This window comes from Corvus brachyrhynchos, unplaced genomic scaffold (assembly GCF_000691975.1).
Source record: "Corvus brachyrhynchos isolate BGI_N302 unplaced genomic scaffold, ASM69197v1 scaffold671, whole genome shotgun sequence".
NCBI classification, from domain to species: Eukaryota; Metazoa; Chordata; class Aves; order Passeriformes; family Corvidae; genus Corvus; species Corvus brachyrhynchos.
The window spans coordinates 2,237,381-2,258,861 of record NW_008236441.1 but is presented as its reverse complement, the minus strand read 5'-3'; the positions used below and the strand labels follow the sequence as shown (position 1 = coordinate 2,258,861).

At 42.0% G+C, this 21,481-nt stretch overlaps 1 protein-coding gene across 1 annotated transcript in view; it reads left to right on the top strand.

Annotated features, from left to right (window-relative positions):
- The window catches only part of CPS1 (carbamoyl-phosphate synthase 1), a 99,184-nt gene extending 79,380 nt beyond the window's left edge, over positions 1-19,804 (top strand). Inside the window, exons 30-38 of the mRNA XM_008643561.2 lie at positions 806-913; positions 2,078-2,167; positions 3,557-3,727; positions 6,333-6,407; positions 9,232-9,330; positions 16,359-16,418; positions 17,281-17,393; positions 17,943-18,072; positions 19,321-19,804. Of these exons, the coding sequence (XP_008641783.1) occupies positions 806-913; positions 2,078-2,167; positions 3,557-3,727; positions 6,333-6,407; positions 9,232-9,330; positions 16,359-16,418; positions 17,281-17,393; positions 17,943-18,072; positions 19,321-19,419 (945 nt within the window). The 3' untranslated portion in view covers positions 19,420-19,804. The remainder of the gene's footprint in view (positions 1-805; positions 914-2,077; positions 2,168-3,556; positions 3,728-6,332; positions 6,408-9,231; positions 9,331-16,358; positions 16,419-17,280; positions 17,394-17,942; positions 18,073-19,320) is intronic.
- Positions 19,805-21,481: the final 1,677 nt, after the last annotated feature.

The window sequence follows — 21,481 nt, the reverse complement described above, 5'->3', positions numbered from 1 at the left end:
CACCTAACCAGTTATTTTTTAAACATTGCTTATCCATGTAAATGAATCCTTTCGAATATAATTTTTACCGGACTTGCAAATCACTGGCTTCAGAAATGACTTTCAGCAGAATTTTATCATGGGTTATGGAATTACCACAGTGATTCAATTTTTTTTACAACTTTGCCTTGCATTTCATTACTCAGCAAAGGCAAAAAGATCACAAACTTCTCAATTAACAGGCATATTATTTTTTTGATCTTAATTTTTAACCAGCAGACATGATCACTTTTTTGGTATTAAGGTCATGTGCCTTGATGCAGTTGATTCAATTTAAATCCTTAGGCCTGGATTTCCTCTGCTTTCTTTTCTCCATGATAAAACACCACAAAAGAGTGGGGGTAAAATAATATACCAGTGATGTTAGTTCATGCTTGTTCCTGTTGGGGAATGGCAACTTTTTTGTGTTCTGGCAAGCAGAACTTAGAAATTTGGTTTAAAGCCTCCTTAGCTTTTACCTTCTGAGCCCACATATGTTAGAGAGAGGAAGGGAGCCTTAGGATCTCCAGGCTGTGGTAGGTTTTATCATGTTCATGATTTGCTTAACCATGGTAGAAGGACACTGACATGGTCTCCTTGTTCATATGCCTAGTGTCTGCTTCAGGCATATGCTCCTCAAAATCTTGGGAAATTCACTTCTTGTTGCCCCACCATCTATATCCTTTTTCAGATACAGTTCTGTTCAGGAGGCTGGGCTATGCTGGGGTCAAAGGAACAGTTTGTGAGAGGGTGAAATGACCAAGTGCTCTCTCATTGCTGTGTGCAGGTTATTTCACATGCTATTTCAGAGCATGTGGAGAATGCAGGCGTTCACTCAGGAGATGCCACCCTCATGTTCCCCACACAGACCATCAGCCAGGGAGCCTTGGAGAAGGTTTGTGTTGCACTAGCACTGAAAAGAGAAAAGGAAATGAGGATTTGAATCTGCTTTCCCTCCATCACCAGTGGAGAAATCAAATCACCAATGATTTTTTTAAGGCCACTGTGGTATGTGCAAGTGACTGATGTCAGGGTACCCCTGTGATTGGCTTGATTATCTGAACTGTGTCCCAGTAATTTAAGCAGTAGATGTGCACACTTTTCCACCCATAGGATTTTTTGTTTCCTTGGTTTAAAACCAGCTTCTGTAGCAGTAGACAATTGTTTAATTCATACATATGCTATGGTTCTCTTTCCACTTCCTTTTCTCCCAAAATCCTTAAATGATTATGTCAGATGTATGACTTTCTAGCTGTCTGCTTTTCCAAAATAATTATCAGGATGAATAAACCTCACCTAATCTTGACTTTTTCCCCTTTCGAGAATAGACCTTGTGATACCCAGTTAGTTGTTAAGATGCATTTATAAAATGAAGTGTGCCATGCCCCATGATGTCATCCTGTTAAGGGTTTGCTTGGAAGCCAGCAAAAGCTGTAATATAATGATCTGTGCTCCAGCTCTGTTTCCAAGAATGTCCAAAGCCGTGTTTCTGAAAATATCATCTCCTGGAGCAAAGCTATTCAAACCTTTGTATTGACACACCTGAGAAATAAGACTTTCCTCCCAGTTTGTTCCAGAGTGTATCTGCTCACACCTCCCACGGATCTGTGATGGGACAGGCATGTTGGTGAAAGACTTTTAAGACACTTAAAAAACTGATTAGTTATTCTCAAATAACAAAACATTATTCATTATGTCACCAAGAAAGGTATAAAGACTCCAGTGTGCAGTGTAGGAATTGCTGCAGGGCAAGGCTTTGATTCTCTGTTTTTCTCCTTCTCCCCTCTGCTTTCTCACACACACCAGAAACTGATTTTTACTTCTGCCCTCAAATGGCACTTCAGGCTCTAGGTTACTAGGGAAATTAAACATGTTTGCTTCTGAAATAATGTTATTGCCAAAATGTGGGGATAGAGAAAAAAAAACAGGACAGAGAGAGAGGATGTTTAAAGAAATCCACAAGTCTAGTGATTTATTGCCATGATGCTCTCTATTTTGTGGAACCTTATTATTTATTCTATATACACACATTTACACTTTTTAAATTTGGTTTTTATAGGTAAAAGCTGCTACAAAAAAGATTGCAAAAGCCTTTGCCATCTCTGGTCCATTCAATATCCAGTTCTTGGTGCAAGGCAACAATGTGCTGGTAAGAGCTGTTGTGAGTGTGGCAGGGCCTATGCTGTGCTGAGGTTTGTGGGTCCTGCATATCTGCTGTGGGCATGGTGGCAGTGGCAGCCACCTGCCTTGTTCAGAGGATGTGGGGTTGCCTGTGCCACCCCTCATCACACAGCTCTCCCTGCCTGTGTGGCAGAGAGCATCCTCCCCTGCCTTCACACTGAGGGTGAAGAGAGTCTGCTTGCTTTGTCTGTCAGCTTTGTTTCACTGTGGGCTGCTGTCCTTCCCAAAATTATCAGTTTGGAATAGGATGGGACAGCACTGGGACCTGCACCTCATCCTATGTACTGGATATCATGGCTTTTAGACCTCTGATATCCTCTCTCATCTTCAGCTATTTTGATGTTAAATTAAGCCTTCAAAGGGATTGAAAAGAAAGCAAGACAATATAAGTGTTGAAACCTTTACTATAAGCCATTAGGATGGTTATCTGAATAGTCCTAGTAGTTATTAGTAAGAGAAGTACAGCAGATGTCTGACCCTGTCTGGGTAACAGTTGGCTTTCTGTTGCTAATGGAAGGTCAGAGGAATGTGAGCAGAGTATGACTGAGGAAACAGTGAATAGGAAGAAAACCTGACAGGAAACAGAAGAGATGCATTATTGGCGAAAATTCCTGTTTGGGCTATGAGTTGAGTAAAATGCACTTACTGTTCTTCACCTTTCCTCTGTTTCACACATGGTTATTCAGAAACTCCACAGAGGCAGAGAACAGAGTTTTTCCTTCCTCGCTTTCCCACAGCTGTGCTTGTCTTTCTCTGGAAAGACCCTCCCTTTTCAGTTGTACCTTAACTTACGTATTCATATCCTCTTTCATTCCACTTCATTCTCACTTACAGCAATTCCTCTTCTGCTCTTGAGCTCCAAGGTGGCTTCTCAGCACGTTGCAGAACTTCTTTGTTACTTTCTTGCCTGGTTGAATGACTTCCACATGCGAGTGAGGGAAGTCAGTAAGGATAGTCCAGTCATTCAGGAAATGCCATTGCCATGGAAAAAGAACAGGTTGGACTTCCAGAAGTTGCACCTAATGCCTGTGCATATGTTTTCATGCCTCTTGCACATTAACTTAGGATATAGTACAGCATGTTTTCGAGTGAACTTTGGCTTCCCTTCAGTTCTAATATTCAGACAATAGAGATGGATCTCAGATGAAGAACATCAGTCTGCTTGTATCTCAGGCTGGCCATTCCCCATCCCTCATCCCTGTTTTAATAATGATCCAGATTTCTGTGTTTCTTATTTGACAATCTGAAGATCATCACTGCCAAGAGGACTCAGGGCTGATTTCAAAAAATATGAATCAATCTATTTCTTCCCTGGACAATCCCTGACCCTGGTATTTATCTTTTTTAATCCCACCAGGTGATAGAGTGCAACTTGCGGGCTTCACGCTCCTTCCCCTTTGTATCCAAGACTCTGGGTGTGGACTTCATTGATGTGGCCACTAAGGTGATGATTGGAAAACAGGTTAATGAGTCATCCCTCCCTGCAATGGAACATCCCATTTTTCCATCCAGATATGTTGGGATTAAGGTACGGTTTCCAAAAGAACAACAAAAACCCCACCACAGAGCCAGAACATAGCACATTAACATACCATTAGTACTTTAATGCCCAGAGAGAACAATTTACTCACTGGCCAAAGGCCAAATTGACCTTTTGTAGCTTCTGTCAAGATAATCTATTTGAAAACTTTAGAGAAAAATCAGAGGAAAATTATCCAGTGAAACCAAATCTTCCTTTATTTTCAGCTTCTAACCTACTCTGAATCCTGTTTATGGGCTGCATTATAAATTTACACTTGCAGAGTTGAACACTGAAGTTCAGGCTATTTCATAATACTGTGTAATACACATGTGGACATGCAAAACTTTGTGTTGTGAGTGCCCCCCAGATTTTATCTGCAGGATCTGGGACATGGGCTGTCAAATGCACATAATCTCCTTTATATTCACCACCAGTTAAAATAGGGGTGAAAGTTTTGCATCCTTTGGTTTCAGTAAGGCCAAAGTTTTACTTTTTATAATTACTAAGTTTGTATAGGACCCAACATAGTAAAGTGTACTGTAGATATTTTTGAATGCTTAGTGGAAGAAAAAAAAATTAATTGAAGCTCCTAATCATAAAAATCTAGAACAGTAATGCAGAAAATCCAAGGGATAATGAGAATTGTTTAATTGTTTATACAGAAACTTCCAAGCTTTAATAGCTTCCAAATCAAGTGAAAACTGAGGAAGCAGAAAACCAACATCTTTCTACTAATAAAATGTTCAGACCTATTAAAATTAAAGCCACATCTGTGTCCCAAGCCAGTCAGTCTAGATGTAGCTTTACATTTTATTTTGATGTCACAGATAGGCATTATCTCATTATCTGAAATTCAAACTTGAGACTTTTTTTTTTTTTTTTTTTTTTTTGGTAAGTCTAATTTATTTTTATAAATTTCTACTATTTAGACTTAGGGCTTCTGCACTGTTGTTAGCTGAACTGTCAAGAGTTTTGTCTCTCCTGGGAATGCTGGTTACAGAGCGGAAAACCCAGATTTATTCTTTAAAACTTCCCTACAAAGCTTTTTATACTGCTTGTGTTCTGTGTGGATTTGTCAAATATAAAAACCTGCTAACACCTTTGGAAATGCTAAACTTTGAAAAATATTCCAGTTTAGCCTGTTTGTTGTTATCTATGCATCATATTTGCTATCCTCTTACAATTTATTGCTAGTAGTATTTGCATGGAGACAGGATCTTGTTTCTTCAGCAGTTCTTAAAAGAGGATATGAAACTTTTTTCTTCATTCTCAACATAGCTGCTCCTTTGTGAATTAGAGTAACCACTGTTTAAGCTTTAGTGACTGAAATACTGTCTCACCATGTTTGCTTCCAGACTGGTACAAGTATCAGGGCCTGGCCAAGATTAAATCCTGGGCAGAGAATAACTGACTAAGTTTTAAATAGGGCTTAGTTGCAGTACCAGAGCCTGCTCCTGATGATGCATTTTCATGGTCATGGCAGATAAAAATTAGGGAGCTGGTGGAAGGCTTTGCTGCTTGTTACCTTTCAAGACAATGTACATTAAAACAATCCACCTTAACTGGCATATCTCAGCTTGAGTTGGCCAGTGTAAACATTTTCTCTTTACTTACAGTGGAAACAAAACTGATCTAAAAGTCACAAAGACACGTGACATTTTTTGAGAAAAGTTTTGAATTTCTCCTGTCTCATTTTAACTGGTCATTGTTATGTGTCATGAAGCAGCAGCTTCATGTTACCCTTGGAGACCTCCAGGGACAGAATTATAGCTTCAAATTTAAAAACAGATACATTTTTAAGCAGAAATCTTGCTGCCTTTATGCAAATACCATTAGTAGTTTAAGATGTGGAGAAGCCCTACAGAAAATTACTTGGTAGTAGGAAATTTGTTCCATGTTTGTTACAAATGGTCATTGGTTCTTTAACAGAGACTTTCTTTTCCTCCCTCCCCTCCATGTTTCTTATTTTAAGATCAAATTAGACAAGAGAACTCAGAGAGTGCTGTGATCTAAGTCCTAATATAATCATCATCATCATCATCATCAGGGAGCTTAAAATTAGCATATAAAAGAAAAAAAATTACAAGTGTGTATTTCTGGATGTGAGGGAGAGGGAAAATATGAAAATAATTTGCAAAGTTTCATTTTTTTCACACCAAAAAAAGTGCATTCTTGTGGAATAGTTTTATTTCTGCAAATGAAACATTTCATGGAGAACAGCATTCTCTGAAAAATCAACTGGATTCAGATAGTATCTCTCCTTGTTCCATGAATTAAGTGCTTCACAGCCTTTTTGTTTAAAAATGTGCCCTTAAAATCATAGATAGTGGGCTACCACTGACTGAAAATCTACCACTGGAATGTGAGCAGGATGCAAGAGTTAGATGATTGATTTATTGGTGGAATAGATGGTTATTTGTTCCAGTCCATCATCAAGATGCTGAGGGAACTACTTTGCCAAGTATTCCTTTGCTTATCAGCCTTGACCACTGCTTTTTTTGGATCAATTCATGTCTCTTTCTGTCACTTCCAACTGTAGCTGGAATTTTTACATTCTTTTTAAATGATCCAATTTTGATTCTTCCTCCCTCCTTCCTCTTTATTTCACCAGGCCCCAATGTTTTCCTGGTCCAGGCTGAGAGATGCTGACCCTGTTCTCCGATGTGAAATGGCCTCTACTGGGGAGGTATCTTTTCATTGACTTTAAACATCATGAATCTTTGAAAGTGATCTTATTACTGCCTGAATCAAGATGGCATCTGTACCTTCTTCAGAAAATTGAAAAGATCTTTTTTAGCTGTATAACCTGCGATGTCCTGGAAAACCCAGTTTTTTCAGCCACTGGATGTCCCTCTTTACCTGAATGTCAGCTCCCTGAGTTGGACCTGGTCTGTGTGACAGCCTGAAATGAATTTATCTGAGAGCTGTTGCGTTCTGGGAGACTGTTTTGTGAATTATGTGCTTCTGGACAGACAAGTGGTTACAGCTCCCAACCCCCATGGACACTTGTAGCAGCAGCGACATGGAGACTCCAGGGCATGAGTGGTTGGTCTTGGGATGTGCCAGTTGCTTAAAGGCAGCAAAAATGTGTGGTATTTTCTTGTTGCCTGGTAACCATCAAGGCATGTCCCAAGGTGCAAAAGGAAAGAAAGAGACAATAAAATGTGGTGGCTACAGGGAGTGTGGGCAGGATTAGCCTGGGCAGCTTTCCTCACTCTTTGTGCAGCCAGGCTGTGAGGCGCTGCTGGAATGTCTCCTGGTGTGGTTATGGCATGCTGTGAGGGCACAGGGCTGGGCATCTTCCTGCCCAGGATCAGCACCCTCACCCTCACAGGCACAGGTTTCCATCTATATCACCTAAAGTGACACTGACTCATGTAGAACAAAGGATTTCTTTATGAGTTATTGCTGAGCTATCAAGGGCATCCAAAGATACACCCAAGTGGTCTTTAAATTTTATGTGTTCTGTTACTTCTAGAATGAGTTGCACTAGCAAAAAATTATTCTGGGCCAGAACACCCTCTTGGGAAAGTGATTAAATACTGAGGCAATTTGATTAGACTTAAGTCTGCTGTACCATCACTAGGCAGGTGGCAGAGCCTGAGCTGCTCCATTGAATGTGAGCTTGGGTATGTCTGCAGGAGCTGTTTTCATTAGGAAATACTTACCATGCTAGTATGAAAAAGTACTCTACCCAGATACAAAGTAAGAACAGCCTTAGGTCTCCTACATCTCTCCAGAATTACTTTATTTTACTCTTCATAATGTGCTAGAAATCAGTATTGCAGAAGATTTCCTTTCAGTGTAGTTAATAGGCAGAAAAAAGCCAAGTGACTTCTGTGACTTCCTGATTTTCAGAACAAAATTGAGTACACAGACAACCTCCTTGCCAAAAAAAAAAAAAAAAATGTAACTAGGGACAAGAATTATTTTTCTGGGCTTTATACAGAGTTAGAGATTACCATGGTCATAAAAGAGGGATTATTAACTTTTATGAGTTGGAAAGATCCATATTCACAAATGCCATAAAGTGTGACAGTTATGGAAGTCTTTCTTATAGTGAAGTAAGGATAATAACTTGCTTTGGGTAAAATGCTCAGTTATTCCTCACAGACATTTTTCACACACATGGCTTGATCTGGGCTTGAATTTGTCATATCTGTCTGGCAGAGATTTATTTTGCTGTAAGCCATGGTTCCCACAACAGGAGAAGAAGGGGGTCCCTTTGAGTATTGTGGCTGTGGACCATTCCATAATAATAAACCTCTCCTGGAAGGCTGGAGAGCCTACAAGGCAGGGTCTGTCTGTCACCCTAAAAAGTCCAGGATATACATAGAATATAGATACACTGTATCATGTTGTCATGACTTTTTTTAAAATCCCTTCCCTTGTGGGATTTTTGTTTGGTTGGTTTTTTTTTTTTTTTTTTTACTTCAACAGATCTGGCAAATCATCATTTATTCTTCTTTCATGAAATACTGGTTTCTGCTCACCATGGTAACAGCGAGACCATGAATGTGAGGGCTCACTCTGGGATGGGAAGGACCATAAGAGGAAAATGGGAGAGCAATTCTCAATCAGCCCCTTTATCTCATCTGTATATGTTGGTAGATTTGTTATTTCAAAGAGAAAAATCAGTGACACTTCCTGCTTCTGATTGTTTTTCAACAAGTGTAGAGCTGACCAGAAAAAGTGAAGGTTGATTGGTTGGGTTTTTTTCTTTTTAAACTTTCACAAAAGCTCAATCATTCCTCTTTTTGTCACCAGAATTCCAAATTTTGGTTAGGAATGCACTTCAGCTCCTTCAGAAGATTGTTATCATATGATAGTCTGTAAGCAACCAAGCTCCACATCCAGTTCTGAATGCTGGAGAACTGCTAAATGATTCTTACTGGTTTCTTCCTCAACTATTTCTTTATATAAAATAAATTATTATGAATTTCCCTGATGGCTTTGTTCTTTTCTTAAGTAAATACTAAAATTTTACTTGAACTTTGTTCATCTCTGGACTTCTAATGGAGAAGCGTCTTTATATCCTGTGGTTTTCCTTCACAAGAAATGCCAGGAATACACCAGAGCACAAGCACTGCCTTACCATGGTTTGCAGGCACACAGAGGAACCGTGCCTGTGCACAACTCTCACTGCTGTCTAAGCCTTCTATAATGTTAAATAATTTGCAGTGCAAACCCAAATATTGGAGCAGAGGCTGTGTACAGCATCCCAATAACTTAGCAGAATCAATTGTTACTCCTTGGTGTGCTGTTTGAAACTAAACTATTGCTTATTCCTTCATTATTGCTTCATTAAAATTACGAAATTTGTCTGCAGTGATTTTCTGATTTACTGCCTGTTTCCCATGCCTGCAGGCTCCATGCAAAAGCAGCCTGACTTCTTCTCGCAGAAACAAAAGAGCCTATTTGAAAATGTCATTCCTGTTTCTTTTTAAGGCAATGTTTTTGGGTTGTTTTTGGTTTTCCCCTCATGCTGCCTTCTTTGTGCCTTTCTGCAGGTTGCATGCTTTGGGGAGGACGTGTACACTGCCTTCCAGAAGGCTCTGCTTGCCACAGGGTTTACGTTTCCTAAGGAAGGAATTTTGATTGGAATCCAGGTGAGTCCTAAAAATCAAAGCTGAGAAAGGAGCAACACAGAGGAACTCAGTAGCTTTTGCCTTGTTTTCATTCCTGTGGCTTCATGGCTTAAATTTGTTTCTCTGCATTTCATCTTGAAGTGCAGTAAGACAGCGAGGAACAAACACCATGGAGAGATCTTTACTGGATTCAATAAGGCTGGTCTGGTGGGTTCTCCCTCTGTCTCCTGACAGTTTCTACTGGGAAGTACAGAAGTTTGCAGTAGGAAGCTCCCAGGGATTGCTGCAAGCAGAGACTTGGGATCAGAGAGCTCTAAGACACGTTTCTGGGGAAACAAATGTTGCAGATGGTCAGTACAGAGAAACATCCCAACCAGAACCCAGAGCTCCCTCTGTGCTCCCTCCCATACAGGAGCCCTGGCCATGCTACTTTACATATGAACTCCCTTCATCTGTGTATTGCCCCTTGCCCTTTTCAAACTAGTTCCCCTCCAACCCTCCCAAATGGGGAGGCAGTTTCCATGCTGCAAAGTTGGATCTGCTAAGCTTTCCCCATGAAGGCACATGTTTCATTCCAGCAGAGTTGTAGCATCGATGACGGTGCAGAAAAGCTGATGTTGTTGGGGTGTTGTGGGCTGGTTATTGCTGTTATGCTGTTGGGCTGTGAGGCCTCCCCAGGCATGGCACTGTCACATCCCTCTCCTGCTGGAGTCATGATGGGAATGTACTTCAGTGCATTGGGGTGAGGGGTTGAAGGACATCAGTCTGTCAGCAAAACTGCGGAAATAGAAGAAACTCTCCAACAACATCTTTTAAGTGTTAGAGAATCAGGCATTACTTTATTCTGGCCAGGTTTTTATTCTGGCCAGGATGTGCAATAGAAATCACTCCATCCACACTTGCCCAGGTTGTGCATCATTGCATCACACAGAGGTCTTTACCAGACTTTTCACATATTTATACATAAAAACCCCAAAGAAATTCTTGTTGATTGGTTCTACATTACACAATTCTTAGTATTTGGTCTTCTATTTGTTATCGATCACTTTGCCTTCAATACTAATATGGTTCTCATTCTCTTATCAATCCTTTCCCAGACGAGGAATCTCCAACCACACCAGGGGGTAATGTCTATTAATGTCCATTTATCTCCCCTGTATCTTCTGGCTACTTCCAATCTGTAGGTGTTAAACTCTCAGAGTCTAGGAATCTTCTTTTTGTTGATTGAAGCCCATCAGATCTCACACAGTGAAACTCAAACCATCGGTGAACAGTCCTTTGAAGAGAAACCCTAATTCCCTACCCCCTTGTCAAAGGCAGACAAACCCCTGACTAAAGTTACTTAAAAAATTTAAAAGTTGTATCATTTCCAACAAGTCTTCACCCTTTTCTGCCCCCCACTTTTCTGCCATCAATCCTTTCTTTGTTTGATGACTGTGCACAGCTGATATTGTTCCCTACCCTGCAGCTCCTGTGACCCAGAAGTAGCTCAGAAAGAAAGAGCCAATGCTACATTTTTGTACAGATGTTTCTGGTTTCCACACTTTTCCAGAACTGTCTCCTCTAAGGGGTTGCCTCTTGGACACAGATTCTGCAGGTCCCTTGACTCCATGGTAGACTAGAGCTCGGACTTTAGGGTTTCATCTCTTGCCGTTATCACCGAAAGTTTCTTTGTGTGACAGAAAATTTAAGTGATATCATTATGGGAATGCTCTCCAGTGCAATGGGTTCTGCAAAGAGCCTTTATGTGAGGAAGTTCTGTTAAAAATGAGGCTTGGACTTTTTTGGGTGGAATAAAAGTCTGCTTGTTTATTAAAAAGAAAACCAGGAGCGGAGACTCGAGGTAAGCCCAAGTCCCACTCGACAACCCAGAAAAACAAACCGTGTGATACACAGACCACTCCCTTGGACTCAGGTCCCTCAGGAAGACGGGGGGGCTGAGCCCCGGAGCAGTTCTTATAGTCTCTTTTGATGCTGTGATTGGTGCAGCTCAGATCCTCCCTCTGATGGCTCGTTGCTAGGATCCTCATTAGTGTTCAATTCTGTCAGTCTCTGGGGCGTGGAGTGATTGGTTTGCCCCTTAACCAATAATCCTTCAAAGTGTCTACATCATGATTATTGGGTTCATAATTATTAGGTTATCTTAAGAACATTCTAGAACATTCTCCTCCTTTCTATAGACCCACTACTTTCCCCCATTGGTGTCCCCATCTAGTGGGCACATGGCAACATTACACCCGTACAATCGCAATAACAATTAACTCATTAACTGCATGCCCTCACTCTTCTAACAAGCAACTTTTAACTTCTTCTCAACCAAAAAAAAAGAACTTTTAACCATTTATTACAGTTCCTGACAGGTTTGCCTTAGGAACAGCCCTGCCCCTTTCACAGGCCTGGATCAGTAAGGAGGTTGTATGTTTCATGATGAACAGGGAGCCAGGCAGAAAAACAAAAAAATCTTGGTTCTTTATCAAGGAACAGTTACTGACTGCATAAAGTGCCAAAATCAGAGACAGTTGTAAACTTTAGGATGTATGTATGTTCCTCAAAACTTTATACACTTCCAATACAACTAGAACATTCTTGGGCCCCATAAAACCATCTGATTGCTTCCTGCCATTTTCACACTGTGCTTGCAATAAGCTTATATGCCCTACATGATTGCATAAAGCTGATAAAACAAAACCATAAAATAGATGAATTTTCCTGTCAGACAACTGGGGTGTGAAAAAAGTCTTTGGCTGTTTGTGCCAGCAGAGGATGTGAAGGAAGTGTGTGAAAAGTGGCCAGAAAGGAACATGAATTCTGCTAACACAGGTTACCATGGAGTCCTCAAATGTCAACATATACACACATATCTGGGGATGGAAGCAGTTGCTCTAAGTTACCTCTAATTAGCAGAAAAATCGCTTGCTACCTAGATAAAGTTTAAAAGTTCAGTATAAAACTGTGGCGGCTGGTGAGCCTACGATACAAAGGACAAAGAGAGTCTGAGGCAGTCCCTAGTACTGAAAGAACCTCCCCAGGTTAGGGTGACCAGAAAGGCTTCTCCCAGTATGCTCTGCTTTGTTATGTTAATGTACCCCAGTTCTGCTTCCCTGGTTGGCCGTTGGCCTCTCTGCCCCTTTGTTACCTTGTATGTTCCTGCCCTAGAAGGTTCTCCACTCCAAGTTCCCCCATTGGCCCTTGCCCCGCGCCACTCCCCCACTTCCCTATTGGTTGCTTTACCCTAGTCCCGCCTTTGTACCACCCCCGTGCCCTCAGATCATTGGTCTCTGATCCTCAATCCGCTCCCATACTTAAACCTGGATGCTGCGTTGTTTTGTCTTTGTCCCTGGACTCTTTCACGGTGTGGCTGCAATAAACCTTTGTCTGTGGAACTCTACATGGAGACCCTTCCTGCCTCTTTGCCGTCAGCTCATACTACTGGAGTTATCCGTGTGTTTGTGCGTGCATGTGTGTGTGAGTGTGTGGCTGATCCTGCCTAGCGGCTTCGCTAAGGAGATGCTTTTGGAAGATCGCAGCACCTCGTGCTATGGCACAGCTGCCGCAGGCACCCAACTAGCAATATGAAACTCTGGGAAGTTGGTTCTGTGTCTACTGTATATACTGCATATTTAAAAACAGCATTTGAAAACAGAGAAAAGCAAAGCCAGGAGGAGAAAAAAGGAGAGAGACTAGTGTTTAAAATTTAAGTGTATTTTCTGGATAGCAGCTAAAGGGGAATGGGCAGAAAAAAAAGTAATTTTAGCTATAGAAGGCATTTATGTAAGTTCTGTGTTAATAGCTGTTAAACTGAGCTGAATGTTCTTTGTACAAAGGTGTTAAGAAAAAAAGAAGGGAAAAAGAAAAGATAAAGCCAAAAGCTCAACTCCACAAACCTTTTAAAAGTAAGAAGATTCTGTCCTTTTTAATGAGTGGTTTACAGTTCATTTTCTCACAAAAGAAACTTGAAAACAACAGATCAGTCGCTTAAAGGTCTCTCTGCATCCCAGCATATTTGTTCTATAATTAAACTACAAATCAAGAAACATAAAGTCAATTCTGAGAACCAGGTATTGCCCTCTCCCCAGTCTGGAGATTGTCACCTATGTACTTTTCAATGGTCTGCTTTGAAACAGAGGGGAAATAAAGTCCTGTGAGAAGGGAAGGTTGAAATGTTGACCTTCACCTGACATGCAGACTATGAGTGACCTTCTCTGAGTATTTGGCTGGAGAAAAGGGGCGCTCCTCACTGCAGAAACAAGAGGGACAAGGAATGAGGCATCAGGTGGGCTGTAAACAGTAGTAGTAACTGTTCTTGTTTCAATCACAAACGTGAACCCACCTGCCTCAAACAGGCAAAGTTGTTGGGGTATCCTCAGAGGGAAGCACAGTCTCGGGACAGATACCAGATAGCCTGTCTCGACCATCACTGGGTATTTTCAAACTACAGGATAATTTCTGCAACCTGTTCTGGCGCTCTGGGGGCTGATCATTGTTGGGAGCATGTACACAAGCCCCTTTGGTTGTCTCCAAGGTGCTGTGGTTCACCTACAGTAGATGGTGAACTCAAAGCACACCCCAATTTTGAAGGCTTCATTGCTTCATGACTAGCACCTTGCTCTGATTTTTAGTCTGGATTTTTATGTCTTGCAGAGAGAGAAATAAGAAGGAAAATGGTCTTGAATTCTGTTTCTCTCCAAAGCAGCTAGGTTCGTATTTCAGTGATTTGGTATGCTGCACATTTATACCTTTGCTGTTAATCATGTTGAGGTGAGAGGACACTGCCTCCTTGAAGGTAAATGTCAAACGGATATAGTTAACAGGAGTAGAGAGGGAGATCTTGGTTTCCTTGCAAATGTTTCTGGGGTGTTCTGCAAATCAAGAGTCAAATGGTTGTGCTGTGATCTGCAGTCCAAACTGAGCCCAGTATGCCCAGGCAATGAACCCACCTTGTTGGGGAGCTTCCAGGCTGGCATGCAGTTCCAGTGGTAATCCTCCTGGTGCCATGCTGAGCTGTGGAAACCCAGGTCATCATCCCCAAGGTCAGGCACGTGAATGCTCCTTGATGTCCAGGGGACAGCACAAGGCAGGTTGGGCAGCTGATGGGGACTGTGAGCCTGCTGGGTTGTCCTTCAGCTGTGAGCACTCTCTGACACTGCACAGGTCAGGGATCCCCAGGATCTGAGAGGTCTGATGCTCTCCCACGGTAGATGGAATACGACTTCCATGTTAGACAAATGAATCTCTGCCAGTTTATGCAAGCTGATAACCTACCTCTTTCCACAATCTGGAGAAATCTGTGATGCTGAAACCCTGAGTCTGCCATTAAATAATTTATATTTTATGCAAAAGGAGTTGAAAAGCTAGGGGTATTTTTCTTTCCTGATTGGGCTAAGCAGTGATATCTCTGGGATGGAATGCATCTGTCTTTACATCTATACTGGTGACCACAAGACGTGGAAAGCATTGATAGAGTATTTTATTTTTGCATCCTGGCACTCCAAGTCTGTTGTTTCAAGGTAACTTTCTGCCTTGGTTCCTTATAGGCCAGAATTTTTGCATCCTCCACTGTGGATTTGGATCCAGAATTCAAGATTATCACAGGAGATGGGTTGGCTTCATTTTGAGCTAGATCTCAGTGAGAACTGATGTAGCTGCATTGAATGAACTAAGGATGTAGCCCATTACAAATAGCAAGGCTTGCTGGCAAGCATGAGGGGTTATAAGAAATGGAACTTTTCTGATAAAGGAAAAAAGTGCAATTCTTCTACAACAAATACCTTCCACTAAGTAAATATGCTTGTACTTTTCACCTTTAGTAACTAATGGTTTCTTACACAGGTTATTTCAGCCGGCTTGTAAATCTGAGGCTGCCCCGATGCAAGCTGACAGCTGTAATTTCTTTCCATAGAGAGGCTGTTTTGTGTGTCACAAGTGTTCAGTACATGTTTGACAGAAATTTATAATACTATTGTGAAAGCCAGCACCCCTGACCAGAAGGCAGAACCATTCTCTCTGACTGGGAAGCTGCCAACCCTGTCACATTGTATATTTATATTTTCCAGTTAATGTACAGAACGAGACGGCTTTCAGAATGAGGTTCTTTCCAGAGTGCTCAGAAAAAAACCCTGTTTACTCCTTTTCTTCTTAGGAAAATGTTGACCCTTCAGGATATTGCTCTCTCATCCATATAGGTTAAGCTATCAGTAGCTCTAGCAGGAATAAGGGAGCTTGTAATAATCTTACTTGCAAATGGCCAGACCAGGCTAAGGTTAAAAGCAAGGTTTGGCTTGCCTTGGCAGTGAGAAGGGCATGTGTTGCATCTGATCTTTGTATTGCTGTACCTTCAACATCCCAAAGATACTTAGGCTGATACTTTCGCTCACCTGTACTCTAAAATGGCTTGTTCAAGTGCAGATGTCTACAGGAGGTTGTCTTATCTTTCTAAATGATGTTGGATCTGGGTATGCATTTTAAGACAATCTTTTGAAGGTGCTGTAAGGCAGGCATTCAGGTCCTCATGGGAATATGGTGTCCCAGTCTCCTGACTCCCTTTCCATATGCCCATGGGACTTAGAAATGAACTCATACATGTACAAGCTCTTATTCGTGTGAATGTGCAAACAGAGCATTCAAAGGCAGCCCGAAGCCCATCCATATATGTTATGTGCCAGAAGAGAAAGCAAATGTTTGGGCAATGATTGAAAAGATAATTAAGAGCTGAGGAGACTCTGGTTGGTGTATTTGAGAAGGCAATTGCCCAGATATTTAATATACACTAGTAAATCTTTGGTGGTTGCAGTCCGACTTAGTATGGGAACACTTACTCTGGTGTAACAAAGTATGTCTTAGCTGGGAGTGACTTGGGCTTCAGGATCAAGATAGTTGTCTTGGGAATGGTGCTGTACATGCACGTGCAGACATTTCTGTCCATGCCCACACTCAGCACAGAAAGGTGTATTTGCCTCTTAGCACAATGTGGAGGAGCTTCATGTTGCCCAACAATGTACTGTTTCCAAATCCTAGCTTTAGTGCTATATCTAAAAAATTTCCTTTTTCAGAAGTCCTTCCGCCCCAGATTCCTCAGTGTGGCAGAACTACTGCATGAGCAAGGCTTCAAGGTAGGTGGTTCCACTTAGTTAAAGCTAGAGAGCTTTCAAAATCTGAAATGTCCTCAGCCTGCACAGGAATGTTGGAGTTTCTTTGGAGATAGACAAAAAGGGGTATTTTTAATGTACAACAGGGATTTTTAGCTGAGTGATCCATAAAGTCAGCAGGTACCACCCAATTAAAATTTTTTACGAATGTTTAATTGAATGTCTGTTGTGAGGGCAGGAACAACACTGGCTCTGCTATCAGCCTGCAGCTGAGATGGACATCTCCAAGAAACAACAATGCCAATACGATGCCATGTATGGCAGGAGACAAGGGAGGGAAAACCTTATTTATGGAGAGTATCTGTATAGTGCTACATTTTCAGTGATACTTGCAAGCTGCAGACACATGAACTTTTTGGTGTTTACATCACTCTTGTAACTCTGTATCATTTCGCATCCATATCTCTATGGAAAAGCAACACAGCCACAGAAGATTGGTGAGAGTTTTACTTTTCAAAACTTAGTGCTAGGCATTAAAAAGAAAAAAAAAATGTGGCCAAAAAAAATTACAAGTGATTGAACTTAAGCCCTATTGAAAGTCACAGGGATTTAGGTTTGCCTAAGCCACTTCACTGCTTCTGGAAGTACTACTACCATTCACTGACTATCATCCATCAGGAAATCACAGATAACAGAAAGTTGGGAAAGTTGTTCTGTACTCTGTGTGTCTCTCTAGATGGAGAGACACCCTTGTTAGGAGAAATGTCCTCCAAAATCAGCTCTGACAACAGCAAGGCTGTGTGTTGGGTCAGGCCCACATGAGTTCAATGAAAAGTTTTGGTGTTGTGAAGTACACAGTAAATAACCCTTTTATTTCCTGTGACAGCTTTATGCCACGGAAGCAACCTCAGCCTGGCTCAATGCTAATGGTATCCCAGCAAATCCTGTGGCATGGCCATCACAGGAAAGCCAGAGTCCGAGCCTCCCTCCGGTCAGGAGGTAAGAGTAACACTCACCTTGTCAAATTTGTGTTTACAATCCAGGACAGCAAATGCAAGGGGCAAATTGCTAGTCCTGTTGAAAGCAACGGTAAGAATTTAATGGGACTTTGGATTCAATCCAAAAGTTTTGCTTTATCTGGTTCTGTCTGGAATTGCCACAGCAGGGATGTTTCAGCTTAATGAACATCTCATTGAACAGTCCTGTTTAGTATGGCTTGGATGTATTGCTCCATGTTATATTTTCATGCAAGGACACAAGAAATCTGAATATTTAGCCTTTTAATGACAGTCAGTTATGCCTTTAACAGAGCTGTGCTGAGCTGTATCTAGGCTGAATACTGCTTTGCATTGCTGACTAGAACTGAAATAAAGTCCAAAATCCTGAATAAGGCTTAATGCCTTAACCCCTCAACCCACTGTTTCTTGAGCGAAGACTAAGCTCAAACGACATTTTCCAATATTGTTTAGCTGCATGCCTGTGCTGTTCATCAGAGGTTTTTATTAGGAAGAACACATTGTCATACTGTCTTGTGCATTGTCTCTTCAGGCTGGTGAGGGATGGGAAAATAGATCTGGTGATTAACCTGCCCAACAACAACACCAGGTTTGTCCATGATAATTATGTGATCCGGAGGATGGCTATTGACAGTGGGATTGCTCTGCTCACTAACTTCGAGGTACTTCCCATATTGTTATTTCTCCTCTTAGACATAAGAGCCTTCAGAGCTTCCAAGCCCTTGTGACCATAGATTCCAGTCTGTTTGCACCCTCATTATCTCTGGCAAATAATGTATCTGAAAATCATGACAACACAGTGGTTTGAATATATCTTCATTTTGCTACTATACAAAATGACATTGCTCTGAGTAAAACAAAACCAAACCAAATCAAACCAACCAACCAAAATATTCTGGAGTCCTGCACTGTGCAGCTGAAGTTGCTGCTGCACCATTTTCACTTCAGAGCAAACATCTCACACAGGGTTGCATGTAACATCTTTAAATTAGGCATGGGAAGTGCTTTTTAGTGGAATATGTTCCTGGTATGGTCCTTAAACCTTACTGCAGGATGTAGCTGGGCTTTCTTGAATGATCCTTGGGGCAATCCAGTTCAGAAGTGCCATCCAAGTGGAATTGCTGCCTGTCCTGTTGTAGTCCCCAGTTGCCAGTCATTATTGTTTTGTGGCTCCTGACAAACCCCTTTCACACCTGATGGGGAAAAGATATTTGGTAATGCAAAATGGAACTCCTGCTGCCAGCAGTACCTTGCCTTCCTTTGCAAGTAGCTTTGCCTGTCACAAAAGAGCCTCATCTGGCTCTCATTAAGCATAGCAGCCAAACTCCTACTGATTTTGGTGGGTACTGACACAGAACAGTGACTTGAACTGCTGTCCAGCTGTTCAAAATCTCCTGTGATTGGAGTGAGTGGAGAGCAGGGAGAATGACAAGCTGCAGGTTCATAGGATAATGGCCAGACATGAATTGCAGGAGTGGGGGAATTTGACCCATCCTTTGCCTACTAGCAAAACACACTCTGACAATCACAACAAGGGTCCCCATCCAAAATTTATTACCACACCTGCTTGATGCATTTCACGGAACCATTTGGATTGTAGAGTTTTAATCTCTGAGTTTGAGAGAGGAAAACAGCCCTGGTTCTCTTTACGTTTGGGCTGTAGTGAAACTGGAACAGAGCTGTCTTGCAAAGGAAGCCTGGCACATCTGCATCTCTCCAGCTGGACACGCAGGCTCCAGAGGGCTGGAGCTAGCTCCTGTGCACAGTTACCTTGAAATTGATATTGATTTGGATGGACTCAAGGACTGGACCTGCACCAGGAGGTTTCAGGGTGACAGAGCAGAAGTGTGGAGCCTGCTCTGTCATGCAGCCTTTGCAGTGCTCAGTCCTCCTCTTCTTTGTATTGACAGGTGACAAAGCTTTTTGCCGAAGCTCTCAAATACTCTGGGAAATTGGACTCCAGGAGTCTCTTCCACTTCAGACAGGCTGACAATGGAAATGCTGCATAGAAGAACTCTCTCCAGCCTGCAATCTTACTGCTTCTGGCACCTCAAAAGAGAGGGGATCTCAGCTATCCACCTAACCACCTTTCCATGTATTTTGCTTTTGTTTGGTCTTTTTCAGCCTGCAGATTTGATGGGAGAAGAAAGCTGCATGTGTGTGTCCTGGAATGGCTTCCAAGTTCTGCTCAGTCCTTCAGGCTATTATCGTTACTGTTTTTTACATTCTAATTCAATATTGTGAATTCAGGTGGCTCTCCCTGTATCATAAAGACTCTTTCTCAGCCTTGTGTCTGGCTTCAAAAGTGGAGAACTCCCCAAAGACTTCCGTGTGTTGCTGTCCAACTTTTTGTGACGTGATTGTGGGCATTAAAATCAAATCCTTTGAAAATGAGGTGAAAGTGTTGCAGTGCTTTACCCCCTCCCAGTTAAATGACCATTTCATTTTCATTCCCACCTTCTCTGCTGCTTTTTCAGCTCTGGCAGCACCTTCAACTGCTGTCTGTGGAGCAGATCCCCGCTGTGACACAGGAGGTGTTATGCTTGGCTGTCTGCATGGCAGAAGACTTCAGCAGCTCTGTGGCCAACAGCACTGTGTCCTGCAGCACATGCAGAGTCTCCTCTAAACCTGTACCAGCTAAGGAATATGTGTCTGTCTTGCTTCCCCTGTGCTGCAGTGTGTACACAGCACACCCAGGAGTCCGGAGTATTCAAAGCTGGACAACTTCTCTGATACTTGCTAGAGTAAGCTGAAGTGGAATGTTTTCTTCCAGCCACACTCTGCCTGCCTGAGATTCCAAATCCAAGACACTGCTAGTCTTAGGTACCTACCTCTTATATATGCCCCAATACCTGCAGGCTCTGCCAAGAAATACTGCTGCCTCTGGTGCTGGATGTCTGGTGGTGGAGCTGGCTACCACCTAGCAGTGCTTTTTGAAGCTATCAACACTGCAAATAGTGCAGTTAAGGTGGTGTGGATGAGATAACCAAACCTGGGCTGCTTCTTGTGTGTGCTCCAAAGTTCCCTTGGGTCTCAAGAAGCTTTGAGTGTGGAGAGAGGATCAGGGTGAAGAGGTTTTCTATTTGTTTTTTTTTTTTTTTAATTAATGCTGAAACATTTCAGGAAGGATATAAAATCTGATGAGAGCTGTTACTGATATACACAAAGGCCTGAGCAGAGGCTGGGATGCCTTTAGTTACCAAGGGACTCTCTGAACCATATGTGTTAACTGCCAAAACCAAATTTGGAGCCAGACTTTATTTCTGGTTGGCATTCCATGCTCTTGTTGTGGTATTTCTTCAGTACTATATTTTGTGATGAACACAACCCTGCCTGCTGTGCACAGAGAGAGCTTTGCACTTTCAGAGTAGCGATGTTATTAAAAAAACTCACAACAGTAACAAAAACCCCCAAACCAACTAAAACTCCAGAAGAGCCCAAAGGCATCAATTGTTCACCCATCCAGTTATGAAATGGGTGACTAATGGTGGTTAATGAAACAGCACTCTAAAGGCAACCTGTGCATATTTTTTCAGTGGCAAAACTCCCATTAACAGCTGGTGTCATCTCACATCCACCCCCCCTGCTTTCACCTCTAGTAGAAAAAAAAGCAATATCTTAAAACATCTGTATTCTCTTATTGTTCTTTTATTTTGTCACTCGTCTTATGAGTTGAAAATGAAATAAGTACCAGATTGTGACAGCTACTCCTTCTTAAATTCTGCATGGCCAGGATTCTGCCCTTCTTTTTTTAAGTCCTTTTTTTAAAAGCATTGATGAACACTGGTCTGTTAGGAAACCATCATTCTTATGTGTGACAGTGACCACATCATTTAGGGCAGAGCTGCTGAAATGCCTCAGAGGTGAAGAGGTGCTGGGAAAAGAGCAGGACTGTTAGGGACGGAGTCTGGAGAGCTGGCCGGATAAACGACACGTACACCGATACGATTAAGCATCGTTCTCCCTTTATTGTTCAACTATGCCAGCTGATATCTACTTTTGCAAAGATTCACACCCAGTCCCTCTAGACAGCCTCTAATCAGCGGGGGAGCCGGCCAGTGGATACCCTCC